Source organism: Amblyraja radiata, chromosome 28 (genome assembly GCF_010909765.2).
Source record: "Amblyraja radiata isolate CabotCenter1 chromosome 28, sAmbRad1.1.pri, whole genome shotgun sequence".
In the NCBI taxonomy this organism is placed as follows: Eukaryota; Metazoa; Chordata; class Chondrichthyes; order Rajiformes; family Rajidae; genus Amblyraja; species Amblyraja radiata.
The window spans coordinates 36,149,444-36,163,390 of NC_045983.1; the positions used below are offsets into that span (position 1 = coordinate 36,149,444).

The window sequence follows — 13,947 nt, forward strand, 5'->3', positions numbered from 1 at the left end:
TGTGCAGTTTTGGTCTCCTAGTTTGAAGAAGGACATTCTTGCTATTGAGGGAGTGCAGCGTAGGTTCACCAGGTTAATTCCCGGGTTGGTAGGAGTGTCATATGATGAAAGAAAGGATGGACTGGGTTTATATTCACTGGAATTTTGAAGGATGAGAGGGATTTTTATAGATTTGAAACATAAAAATTTTCAGGGATTGGACAGGCTCGATGTAGGAAAAATGTTCCAAATGTTGGGGGAATCCAGAACCAGGGGTCACAGTTTAAGAATAAGGGGTCGGCCATTTAGGGCTGAGATGAGGAAACATTTTTTCACCCAGAGAGTTGTGAATCTGGAATTCTCTGCCACAGAAGGCAGTGGAGGCCAATTCATTGCATGTTTTCAAGAGAGTTAGATGTAGCTCTTGGGGCTAAATGAATGAAGGATATGGGGAGAAGGCAGGAACGGGGTACTGATTGTGGATGATCAGCCATCATCATATTGAATGTCGGTGCTTCTGTGTTGCTGTGATGTCGGTGACGGGGCGGCGCCTTTAAACGGAAGAGCAGAGTCGGGGAGGCGGAGCCGCCGCTTTATTTCCCCGGAATCTGCGTCGGGAAACGCGGCGGCGGCGGCGACTTCACCCGGGGCGGCGGAGACAGAGAGATGGGGCGCGGCCGGCACTGGTAGAGTGGGGAATGAGGGGGTGCGGGCGGGGTACATGGGGGGAGACGCGGGGCGGGGGTGCGGGGTACATGGGGGGAGACGCGGGGCGGCAGCGCTGGGAGTCGGGGGTTGAGATGATGATCAGGTTCGGGGCTGGAATCCGCGCTGTGATTTTTGTGAGTTGTTGCGGGGCGACGCTGCCGGGCGAGGTTTAAACGTTACTCTGGTGAGAGCAGAGCGGTTCTGAAGCCCCAGGGGGGGGGGGAGGGACGCGATGGGCCGAATGGCCCCGTGGCGCACAACGTCCCCACTCCCCACTCTGGGAGTCGGACTCTGTATTCCCCTTTCCCCGGGACTGGAGGCCAGAGCTACACAGTCTGTCCTTGCTCTTGCCAGCTTCTTCCAATGGGAATAGTCCTGGGTTAAGCTCGGCTCTCGGTGTCTAGGATGCAACACAGCTCCATCCAAGACCAGAGAATTGTAGACGCAGCCCAGACCATCACACATTATCAACCCTCCTTCCATTGACTCCATCTACACCTCACGCTGCCTCGGCAAGGCCAGCAGCATCATCAAGGACCAGTCTCACCCTGGCCACTCCCTCTTCTCCCCTCTCCCATCGGGCAAGAGGTACAGAAGTGTGAAAACGCACACCTCCAGATTCAGGGACAGTTTCTTCCCGGCTGTTATCAGGCAACCGAACCATCCTACCACAACTAGAGAGCAGTCCTGAACTACTATCTACCTCATTGGAGACCCTCGGACTATCCTTGATCGGACTTTGATGTGGACTTGCCATGTTTGTCACATGTGCCCAGGCACAGTGAGACGTTCCTCTGAGAATCATACAATTGTTAAATTGCTTCTCCAGCTTCTCTTGAAGAAAGTTCTCGACCCAAAACGTCGCCCATTCCTTTTCTTCAGAGATGCTGCCTGTCCCGCTGAGTTACTCCAGCATTTTGTGTATCTTCAATTATTCATTGACGAGACATGGTTGTGTTCATGTACACGTGTGTTCACGTACATGTGTGTTAACACGGATGTGTTCATGTACTCATGTGTTAACATGGATGTGTTCATGTAAGTTGTGTTGAGCACGAGTTGAGCGTTAAGAGACACTGTGCCACTAGTATTCCCGTTTGGGAGAAGGACGGGCGACAGGTTTGCTTGGCGCTGCCCTGGGGTTTTGAGCAGAGGGGGCAGGATGAGTGAAGTTTACTGTGGGGAAGCAGAGACTGCCTGGTGGCAACATGCCCTCACATTCTGGCCATGGAACGGACCTAAGGCCAGGATTTAGATTAGCCCTGGATTTCATGGCAGCTTTCCTCTGTATCTACTGAGAGGCTTGTTTAGAGGCACGGTTAGTTCTGGAGATGCCTTACAGCCTTCATGTCTCCACTGCACTCGCTCCCAACTGAACCCAAGTAGCAATGCCAACATGTTCATTAGAGTGAGAGTTGATCACATCAATGCTTCTAATTTGCCTGTGTGTTACTTGGTTGGTAGCTTTGCTGGATGTTACCAGTTCAATGTGGAGCCACACCTGACATTGCAACTTTCAACTCAGACTAGCTTCAGGAGATCATTGCAGGGGGTGAGAGCACAGACATATCAGTCCCCACTGGAGCAAGTAGCAAGCCCATTGTTGCTCAGAGTACCATCAACTCATGATGGCAGCTGGAATGTGCCCTGGTCACTACACTTCTGCCTTGATCCAGCAGACTGGATGTGCCATCTCCAGCTCTTACTTTGACTGTTATCTAAACACAGACACCAATGTGATTTCTGACACCAAGTTCAGAAACATTGTAAAGGCTGCACACCTGATGTGTTCCCCTAGAACATCCATGCAGCATCACAGTGGTTTTGTCAAGAAACTGGCCTTGATTCTTCATCTTATTGTTCGTTATTATTATTACATTATCCTTCTTCTTATTCTTCTTATTATTATTATTACACTTGAGTATTCGCCTCTTTCCCTTTACATATTTGGGCGTGGAACACTGGGTATTGTAGCAGTCTACGTAAAGCAGCATTTGGATGTGTCTACTGGTGTTTGGTCGGATGGATGTGACCCATATTGCAACCATGCAGCCAGTACATTTATTTTTCCTTTATATACAAATACTGTTTGTTGATTATGACACTCTAGATTTTGGAATTATGGAAACAATGACTCGAGCAGCTCTTCTGCTGTGGAACGTGTGTGTGTTTTGTCAGCAACATTGTTGGTGTGGGTGGTAGATATCTCAGCCCAGTTACATTGACCACGATGGCACGGCAGCTATGTGCTGGTGAGTAAAGCTGAAGGGACCAGCAGAGGGGGTTCAGTTAAAGGGGTTCAGGGGTCTGTAGAAACATAGAAAAATAGGTGCAGTAGGCCATGCGGCCCTTCAAGCCAGCACCACCATTCACTGAAAGTAAGCATGCAGTCACTGAAAGTAAGCATGCAGGTACAGCAGGCAGTGAAGAAAGTGAATGGCATGTTGGCTTTCATAACAAGAGTAGTTGAGTATAGGAGCAAAGAGGTCCTTCTGCAGCTGTACAGGGACCTGGTGAGACCACACCTGGAGTATTGTGTGCAGTTTTTGGTCTCCAAATTTGAGGAAGGACATTCTTGCTATTGAGGGAGTGCAGCGTAGGTTCACAAGGTTAATTCCCGGGATGGCGGGACTGTCATACTGTATGTTGATAGAATGGAGCGGCTGGGCTTGTACACTCTGGAATTTAGACGGGTGAGAGGGGATCTTATTGAAACATATAAGATTATTAAAGGTTTGGAAACATGTTCCCGTTGTTGGGGGAGTCCAGAACCAGGGGCCACAATTTAAGAATAAGGGGTAAGCCATTTAGAACGGAGATGAGGAAATACTTTTTCACACAGAGAGTTGTGAGTCTGTGGAATTCTCTGCCTCAGAGAATTCCACAGGTGGAGACCGGTTCTCTGGATGCTTTCAAGAGAGAGTTAGATAGAGCTCTTAAAGATAGCGGAGTCAAGGGATATGGGGAGAAGGCAGGAACGGGGTACTGATTGTGGAAGATTCTGCACCTATTGTATATTGCCAATATGATTGTGGCTGATCATCTAAAATCAGTACCCGTTCCCGCTTTCTCCCCATATCCCTTGATTCCTTTAGCCCTAAGAGCTAAATCTAAAGGGCCTGTCCCACTTGGGCCGTCATTTACGCATCAGACAGTGACTGACGTGCGATGGTCGCGCGTGTCATCATGCGCCCCCACAGCCGTCTGGAGCGCGTGACGTCATTTGAAGATGGACACAAAATGCTGGAGTAACTCAGTGGGACCGGCAGCATCTCTGGAGAGAAGGAATGGGTGATGTTTCTGGTCGAGACTTCTTCAGTCTGAAAGAAGGGTCTCGACCCGATACGTCACCCATTGCTTCTCTCCAGAGATGCTGCCGGTCCCGCTGAATTACTCCAGCATTTTGTGTTAATCTCCAATCGTCTTGGCCCCGCTCTGGGAGTAGGAGTGGGGGCTGATCCGGACCGCAACGGCCGTGAGCCCCAGGCCGAGTCCGACGATCGTTTGCCTGCTTCTGCTGCTGTTGGAGATGAGATGTTGCGTCACACCTGTCCCACTTTGGCCATCAGTTACGCGACAGGCCGGTGGCGCGCGAAGATTTAGTGCAGGACAAAGTCCACACGCCTCCACACCACTCCATGTGCCTGTCCACACGCTAGCAGGTCGCGTAAATGGCGCGCGAATGACAGCCAAGTGGGACAGGCCTCTTGAATACCTTCAGTGAATTGGACTCAGTCCTAAATGGCCTACCCCTTATTCCTAAACTGTGACCCCTGGTTCTGGACTCCCCCAACATCGGGAACATTTTTCCTGTATCTTCCCTGTCCAATCCCTTAATAATTTTAAATGTAAAGCGGAGGCGGTGTGACTGGTTGGGCCGGGGAGGGGGTCCGGGGACCTGTGTTGGGGATTAAAGCTGGGTGGCCCAGTGGAGGGGGCTTGGCAGACAGGGTTCAGGGTCGGTGCTGGTGTGTAGAGTTGGGGGTACCAGCAGAGGGGGTTCAGTGGGAGGTTGGGTTGAAGGGGTTCAGGAACCTGTGGTGGTGAGTAAAGCAACAGAGCTCTCCTTTCTGCTGTCATGGTGCCTAGTTTTCATCCTGCGAGTTCCCACAATGAACCAACACACGTTTGTGTTTTATTGTCGGGTGGTGGTGATTATTTTTGTTGGATGGTAATATCTCTGCAGAATCCAATCTGAAATTTTGTTGAAGAAGGGGCAGATGTTCGATTTGTGAGTAAGTATTTCTCTAAAGAGCTGTGGAATTTTGATACGTCAATAGAGTTTGATATGATCAGCGGCGTTAGATGGACCTTGCCACGGGCTGTTATCTGTGGGCTATAATGTTTGTTGTCTCTGCTCTTGAACCTATTATGTAACTAGTAACCACTTGGGTGACGTTGTGGGAGGAGGTCGACTCTTGCCTTTTACATTTTTTCTGAGCACTGGGTTTAAGGGTTTTGAATCATCTGAAGCAGACACCGTGTGTGACCACAGCGTGGGCTCTGGTTTGAGTAGATTGAGGAGCTATATGTGACATGTTGCTAGGGTTTCACAGCCAGTCCGTGGAGAGACAGACATCTAGTGTGTGTGAATAAATTAGGCAGAATGTACGAGATGTTATTCATGGCTAGTGATGTCATGCAACAGCTAACGGCAGCATTCATTTCCACCAACCACCAATGCACAAGATGAATAGTCCTCTCTTTTATTTTTGCAGTGCCTTTTATCAGACAAGATTAGATGTGCTGAGAAATGAAAGATATTTAATCTTGGGTCTTGGGTGCTGCACACTAAGAAAAGATTGAAGAATCCGGGACCGGCTGTTCCTGACTCTGTTCCTTGTGATTAACTGCTGATTATTGGCGAAGATAGTCACAAAAAGCTGGAGTAACTCAGCGGGTCAAACCACATCTCTGGAGAAAAGGAATAGGTGACGCTTCGGGTCGAGACCCTTCTTGAGTGAGAGTTGGGGGAAAGGGAAACGAGATAGACAATGATGTAGAGAGACATAGAACAAATGAATGAAAGATATGCAGCATAAGTAACGATGATAAATGAAACAGGCCATTGTTAGCTGTGTGGTTACAGGCAATGAGACTCAACAAGATGACTTTGAGGCTAGTACAATGATTAGGGTGGGAAGGATTGGAGAGAGAGAGGGAAAGCAAGGGTTACTTGAAGTTAAAGTCAATATTCATATCCCTGGGTTGTGAGCAGCCCAAGTGAAATATGAGGTGCTGTTCCTCCAATTTGCGTTTGGCCTCACTGGACAGTGGAGTAGGTCCAGGACAGAAAGGTCAGTGTGGGAATGGGAGGAGTTTAATTAAGGTGATGAAGCATCACCTATTCCTTTTCTCCAGAGATGCTGTCTGACCCGCTGAGTTACTGCAGCATTTTGTGTCTATCTTTGGTTTAAACCAGCATCTGCAGTTCCTTCCTAACATTTTGTCTGCTTATTATTGGCTTTGGGTTGTTCACAATGCCCCAGTTTAACGTGGACCTTGTGTTTGTCCTCTCCCAGGATTGAACTTGGTTGCAGGAAGTGAAGAAGGCCAAGGGTAGAAATCCTTGCTGTCTCTGATGTTCTGCTCTACCATGCCCATTCCAAATGCATTCACATGACCAAGACCTTTCAGATTACAATTCAAGTGAAACCAACTGATCCTGGGAATAGGGGTGAGATTTCCAGGACAACTGGCTCAGAATTGATGTGGCTGTTGGGTGGCAATGGATTTAACACCAGCTCCCACCTGTGCACAGACCAGGACAATTAACAGTGGCCAGTCTGGGGTATGGATGAAACTCGTAGTCAAAGGAAGAACGTGCAAACTCCACAATCCTGACATATTGTGCTGCTTTGTGTTGGGCAGTTTGTGGACCTGGTGATGTAGGCATTGAGCAGCTGATCTGGCAGCACCTTTAGTGACCCTCCTACACTGACTGCAACTGTAAATGGAGGATGCATAGGAAGAAACTGCAGATGCTAGTTTATACTGAAGACAGACATAAAATGCAGGAATAACTCAGTGGGTCAGGCAGCATTTCTGAAGAAAAAGGAATAGGTGACGTTTTTTAGGACAAAACCTTTCAAACCCAAGAAGGATGAAGTCTGAAGAAGGGTTCTGACCCATATGTCACCTATTCGTTTTCTCCCGAGATGCTGCGTTACCCACTGAGTTACTCCAGCACTCTGTGTTGTCTGATTGAAGATCAAGACCTTCCTGCCCTCTGTTCCTTGGTGGCAGGATGCAAACAGCCTCATTCTTGGCTTATCCTCTTGGCTCAGTAACAACACCGATTTTTGTTTCTGTTCCTCTGGATTCATTTGCAGGGACAAGCAGAGCCCACATCGTGATGTTTGTCCTGAAACCACATCTCTGCCAGTGCAGTGTTCCCTCAGAATTGTTATCCTAGGTTGTATGTCGACCATAGTTAGTTGCATTCTAAACACAACATAAAAATAGTCCCAACTTACAGATATTTTGTAGTGATGCCTCAGCTGGGCACCTTGTTGGCCTTGAGTACTATTAGTGTCCATGAGTACTATATTTGCACCTTGTTGGCCTTGAGTAGTAGTATTAGTGTCTGGGTCGTGAGTTTGTAGCAACCTCCCTGTGTGTAGAATGAATTTTGCGGAGTTTGTCAGTGTAGGGACTCCACAAACACCGCCAGCCTGACTTCACTGAGTGGAAGCAGTGGAACGGAAGATTTAATCCGGAGTGAGAAATATCACGGCAAGAATGTGGGAAGGGTAGTATGGGATTTGTGACAATCAGCTGGCTTTCAAGGGAATCTTGTCAAAGTGCCACAATATAGCTGCATCATGACTTCCATTAACTCAATGCCCCGAGCGATGAAAGCAAGCTTCATTACCGCTCCATCTATTATGTTGCCATTTTCAGGGAGCTGTGGGTCCTTCTACACGGTGCAGGCTCAAAGGGCCAAATGGCCTTCTCCTGCACCTATTTTCTATGTTTAATACTGGTGAGGATCATGTCATTAATTGTATATTTTCTCCCAAAATAACCTCCCAAAGTACCACACCTAACATTTGCTCAGGTTAAAGTCCGCCTGCCATTCCTCAGGCCATTACTGTAGCTGATCTAGATGCCACAGCATACTTCGATAGACTTCCTCACAGTCTGGGACCCCAGCAATCTCAGTGTCATCTGCAAACTTACTGATCATTTTAATATATATATATCCCGAATATTGTCCTTCCCCACAACCCTCTGCTTCTGTCAGTAAACCAGTTCTAAATCCATACCACCAAGTCACTGTTAATCCCATGTGTCTGGATCAGCCTACCATGGGGAGTTTATCAAGTACTTTGCTGAAATCCATGTAGACAACATCTATCACCTTTGTCACCAACCCAAAAAAAATCTAATCAAGATAATCAAGCAGCTCAGACCTCTCTAATATTAGCTGTGCCTCCTCCACCATCCTAGAGGGTTGCCTGATCTGTGACCTCCTGCTCCGGGAGTTTCTAACTGGGGGCGTGTCTCCTGTGGTTTTGATCAGTCAAAGTATTGAACATAGAAGTTGGGAGGTCATGTTACAGATATATATCACAAGGACACATTTAGAGGATTGTGTCAGTTTTGGTCACCATGTTATAGGAATGAGTTGTCAAGATGGGGAGAGTGAAGAGAGGACTAGATTGGGTAAATGCAGAGTCTCTTGCCTAAAGTAGGTGAATTGAGAACCAGAGGACACAGTTTAGCTTAGTGTCACGTGTACCAAGGTTTTGTTGTGTGCTAACCACGTTTAAGGTGAGGGGATGGTGGTTGAATGGAACGAGCTGCCAGAGGAGGTAGTTGAGGCAGATGCAATGTTTAAGAAAGATTTGGACAGGTACATGGATAGCACAGGTTTAGAGGGATATGGGCCAAATGGAGGCAGCTGTGACCAGTGCAGATGGGATATGTTGGTCGGTGTGGGCAAGTTGGGCCGAAGGGCCTGCTTCCATGTTGTATGACTCTGCCTCGATGACACAATAGCCAGGTAATCAAAGGTGCCCCAGTTTGAAGCTCAGATTCCAGGTCATCAATTTTGAGCCTGAGTTCCCCGAACAGCCATCACTAGGGTGGCTCAGCACTGGAGTTGCTGCCTCACAGTGCCAGAGACCCAGGTTCCATCCTTACTACGGGTGCTGTCAGTACGGTGTTTACATGTTCTCCCCGTGACCGCGTGGGTTTTCTCCGGTTTAGGAAAGAAGAACAATTCCATCAAAGAAAAGTTAGAATAAGAACCAGCTTATAAATATTTAAAAAGCTGAATGCATTATTAATTTGTAATAACAAACATTGATGAGCAGAGTTAATACGCTGCTATTCTCAGCTTTAATGTTTTTGTCAGTTTTCACAGCAATGTGAAATTGACAGTGGTCATCTCTGTTTTAACTTTAAATACAGGTTGATTATGTAGTTCTACTTGTATGGAACAATATCATTAGGACCGCATTTATGACAGGCACACATGCACACCACTCTGTATACATAGATTACTAAAAGGTTCTAGATAATGTTAACACTTGCAGGGAGGTTCGCTAGTGCTATCTGGGAGGGTTTAAACTAGAGACTCAGGTGGGAACCAGAGCAGCAGGTCAGATATCGAAGGGGTGATGGGAAGATAGAGGTTAGGACCACTAAGTCTCAACGGAAGGATGGGCAGGGAGAGGTGAAGGAACATGGCGACACTGAAGGGCTGAAGTGTGTTTGTTCAAATGCAAGTATTGTGGAGAAGGCAGATGAGCTTAGATCCTGGATCGGTGCTGGGACTATGGTGTTGTGGCCATTGTGGAAACGTGGGTGTGGGAGGAAAATATGTGGGATAAGTTTTTTTACAGACAGAGGATAGTGGGGGTCTGGAACGTGATGGTTGCGGCAGAGATTAAGGCATTTAAGGGACTTTAGGATAGGTGCATGGATATGGATTATGTTGGTCTCGGCATCATGGTCAGCACTCAGGCCAAAGGGCCTGGTCAAGAATGGTGACATTACTAGAGTTATGTTAACATCCCATTACACGGGTAAATTCCTCCAATGGCTGTTAGTTCAGGAGAAGTTAAATGTTACAGAGAGACTTCTGAAAGGGTAATCAAGCAGAAACTGATGAAATGTATTTTAATAAGAACAAATAAAAAACGGGTACTTTGAACCAAATCCACTGTTGAATTGAATCAAAATTGGACATCAGCATCTGTGGCCCTTGCTCATGGCTATGTCCCTCCACTGATGCTGCCTGACCTTCTGTGTTCTTCCAGCACCTTGTATTTTGCTCCAGAATCCTGTCTCTAAATCAGTGACCGGTGTCCTCTGCTGGCCTTTGACGGCAGTTCCTTTCATGTTTCCACATTTCGTTCATTTACCTTTTTGCAACAACTGCTGCCATGTTCAATACCAGTGTCAGTGTCTGCATAGTCCTCCACAAAATTCCAAAGATTCACAGTCTGAAGATATTTCTCCCCTCAAAAAGCTTGCTCCCTTTTCTGACTCCCTTTTCCAACCAATTGAGTGCTTTAAGAATCTTCTAAGTTTTGGTGAGACCATTCTTATTCCTTAAACCTTGGATAATACAGGTCTGGTCAACAAAAACCCTGTTGTTCGGGGAACTAATCCGATGAATGTATTACACTCTTCCCATAGCAAGCACATTCTTGGAGACCTTATCTCTACAATATTCATGCGGCAGTGTTACTAAAGCACCATGTAATTGAAGTGGAACTCCTCATATAACCTCACATAAAGGCACCAGTCACCTTTTTACTGATTCCTTATTGCATCAGCTGTGGGAGTTTGCAACCTTCACATTGTCCGCCCTGATTCGACGAATGCAATCAACCTGGCGTGGCGTGCGTGCGTGCGGGGCACCAGTTTGTTGGTTTGGAGTGCTTTATGCACCATCAACATTGCTCAGATTTGAAGATTTTGCATGTCGATGAATACACTCTTGAACATCTACAAGTGTGTGGTGGGGGCATATTGACTGATTGCATCATGTTTGGCAACGGATGCCCGGGAGTGAAAGAGATTAGAAAGAGTTGGGGACACTGCCCGGTCCATCACAGGTACTGACCTCCCCACCATCGAAGGTCCATCACAGGTACTGACCTCCCCACCATTGAAGGGATCTACAGGAGGCGCTGCCTCAAAAAGGCAGCCAGCATCACCAGAGACCCACACCACCCTGGCCACGCTCTCATCTCGCTGCAACCTTCAGGAAGAAGGTACAGGAGCCTGAAAATTGTAACATCCAGGTTCAAGAACAGCTTCTTTCCAACAACCATCAGACTATTGAACACCACAAACTCCAATTAAACTAAGAACTATGAGCTATTTTGCAATTGGGACTATATTGGTCTATTTATTTATTTTGTTTATCGAAGGTTTTTGTCCAGATTGTGCAGCTACAAGTAAGAATGTCATTGTTCCGCTTTGGTCCAAGTGACAATAAAACACTCTTTACCTTTGACTTAACTCTTAGTAAAAGGTCTCACTTACTCCACAGATGTTTCTGAAGTCTAACTCCTGAGCCACGTTCTTGGCTGATTTCAGGGTTAAGGTCCTGTCATGTTCTCTCGCTGTTTACATTTCGAGCTACCTTTTCATTCCTGTCCCTATCATCGTACTTTGGGACTTGACAAATCTCCATTCCTGTTTCTGCATCAACACCAAGTTTCCCAGGAGTTTGGTCGTCTGATGTGGACCACTTGTTTCTTGAATATCTTGGCTTTGTTTCTGTGAAGTTCTGTGGATGGTTTCCTCGTTTAAAGTAGCGATGTGAATAGAAGGTGTTTCTAAGGGCCTTGACCAGGTATTGCCACAATTTTCTTAGTTGAAAGTCTATTCGATGAAATTCCAGACAGATCCAAAATTCAATGGTACACTTCACATGTACCGAGGTAAGAGTGAAATTACATTTTTGCATGCAGTTCAGTAAAAGTATTACAGTAAGTATATACACAATATTTGTATGGATCAAGTGGGTACTTGGTTGGGCGGGTTGGGTATGTTTTCAGTGCTGTCAGAGTGAACAGTTGCTTATCTGGCTGTAATCATGATATAATCATATTCTCTCGCTGTTTTTCAGGTCCAGTAATATTGGCTGGCAGAAAGCCTGATTGCAGCTTTAGTTCCAGGCCCGCTGATGTACAGCAGCGCTGAGGCAACACTTCAATGAGTTCCCGCAGTCAAAGCTTTTTTCACCGCACCCCGCCCGGTCCCTCCTCTAAGCCCCGGCTAGTGACTGGAGGGGTGCTGGGTGGGATTGCACAGATCACCCCCTTCCTCTACCTGAGCAGTGGGAATGCAGCTGCCAACCGCAACCTGGTCCTGTCCAAGGGCATCACCTGCATCATTAACGCCACCATGGAGATCCCCAATGCCAACTGGCCTGAGGTGGAGTATGTCAAGGTGCCAGTGGCAGACCTGCCCCATGCCCCACTCTCCCTTTACTTCGACAGCATTGCCGACAAGATCCACAGCATTAGCAAGAAGCATGGATCTGCTTTGGTGCACTGCGTGGCTGGAGTCAGTAGATCCGCCTCCCTTTGTATTGCGTACCTGATGAAGTTCCACAAGATCTCCCTGCTGGAGGCTCACAACTGGGTCAAATCTCGCCGGCCCATCATCCGGCCCAACGTGGGCTTCTGGAAGCAGCTCATTGAGTACGAGCGGAAACTCTTTGGCAAGAACAGCGTGAAAATGGTGCAGTCCCCCATCGGGGTGATCGCAGATGTTTACGAAAAGGAAACCAGGAACCTCACCCCCTTCTGGGGCATTTAACATAAGTTGAGGAACTAATCTTTGACCACACTATAATAATAAAAAATTAATGTCTCCCATAGGATATGTAAATCTGATGGCAAATACTAACGTAGTTTCAGCTGAATCTGTCGTAAATGGATTAAGCTTCAATGTTCTGTTTCCCCAAATGGCCCTGGAATATCGTAAATCTGTTAAGCCCAGGCCGGCCTTAAAGCTTGGTCATGGAAATCATTTTTAAATATTTCTAAAATTAATCCTAATTATTTTATCTTTAATGTTTTTAATTGTGTCCCTTTTAATGGACATGCAAGAAGATATTAATCTTTGTGATACTGGCTGGAAGTGGCACTTACACTGTAGGCCGTAGAGTGGAGAGTTTGGCTGGCCCAGTGATGCTTGATAGTTGCTGCTATGGACTTGGGCAGATTGCAGCTCAGTCCATTTTGAACAAGACCTAAACTGTAAATGTAATGATTCGATTTGCACTGCTTCATTGTTGTTCTGTCCTGTGTGCTGCCTACCTTCTAATGAGGGCTGTGGTCAAACGCAAGCAGAGACGAGCTTGTCTATTGGATAGCCCTGTGCAGTCGGTGAAACGTTGAACAGTGCTGCTGCTATTTGTTTTTAAAAGCACAAATTTAAAGAGAAAAATGTGCTGGAGTGAATCAATGAACAGAGTTTTTTGTGCCAATGAAGACTTGCTTGCATTTGGCTTCCCAGTGAGTGTGTGGTATTTCTCAGTGTTGTGCGTTTATCTTCTGGGGTTTACAGGTTCAGGGTTGGTATCTGCTCCGTGATGGGATTCATGGCTCATCATCCGTGCACTTTCTGACATCCTGGGCCGGCAAGTCATCAGACTGACAGGAGCCGACTATCTAATGGGTTGGCAAATGTCGGCCAAACACAACAAGAATGTTGTAACAGTTGGTTATCTCTGGCACTGCTTGTAAATGGTTTTCTTCAACGGGAATTGCAATGTATGAAGAGCTTTATCAACAACAAAATGAAATAAAAGGTGTTTTTATATAAAATTGCAAATATTTGTCTAATTTGATGAGTATGGTGCTTTGAGTCCTTGCTCTACTGAGCCACACCTTCATCCTACAGAATGAACCTGCACATTCTGGCCATGCCCATACTTGCACCCCCTTCCTTTGACTTCCTTCCCTCAGCTCACCCTTACTGCCAGTTTTTCCACCCCCGTAACTCAATGGGTCAGGCAGCGAGTCTGGAGGACATGGATAGGTGATGTTTCAGGTTGGGATTCTTCTGTGAAATGACAAATTGGGGTAAATTGCACCCATTCCCACTGACCTTTCTGTCCTGGGCCTCCTCCATTGTCAGAGTGAGGCCAATCACAAATTGGAGGAACAGCACCTCATATTTCTTAGGCAGCTATTATGTAACCCTTGTTTTCCCTCTCTCTATGTCCCTCCCCCACACAAGTCGTCATGTTGAGTCTCATTGTCTGTAACTCCTTTTCTCCTA

At 46.7% G+C, this 13,947-nt stretch overlaps 1 protein-coding gene across 1 annotated transcript; it reads left to right on the top strand.

Annotated features, from left to right (window-relative positions):
- The first annotated feature begins 514 nt into the window (after window positions 1-514).
- On the top strand, window positions 515-13,492 carry dusp14 (dual specificity phosphatase 14). Its single transcript, XM_033046335.1, has 2 exons — window positions 515-665; window positions 11,783-13,492. Exon 2 carries the CDS (start codon window positions 11,869-11,871, stop codon window positions 12,475-12,477), a length of 609 nt encoding a protein of 202 aa, XP_032902226.1. The 5' UTR covers window positions 515-665; window positions 11,783-11,868; the 3' UTR covers window positions 12,478-13,492.
- The last annotated feature ends 455 nt before the right edge of the window (window positions 13,493-13,947 follow it).

Coding starts and splice junctions, on each gene's coding strand:
- dusp14 (XM_033046335.1), top strand. CDS start 11,869: ATGAGTTCCCGCAGTCAAAGCTTTTTTCACCGCACCCCGCCCGGTCCC.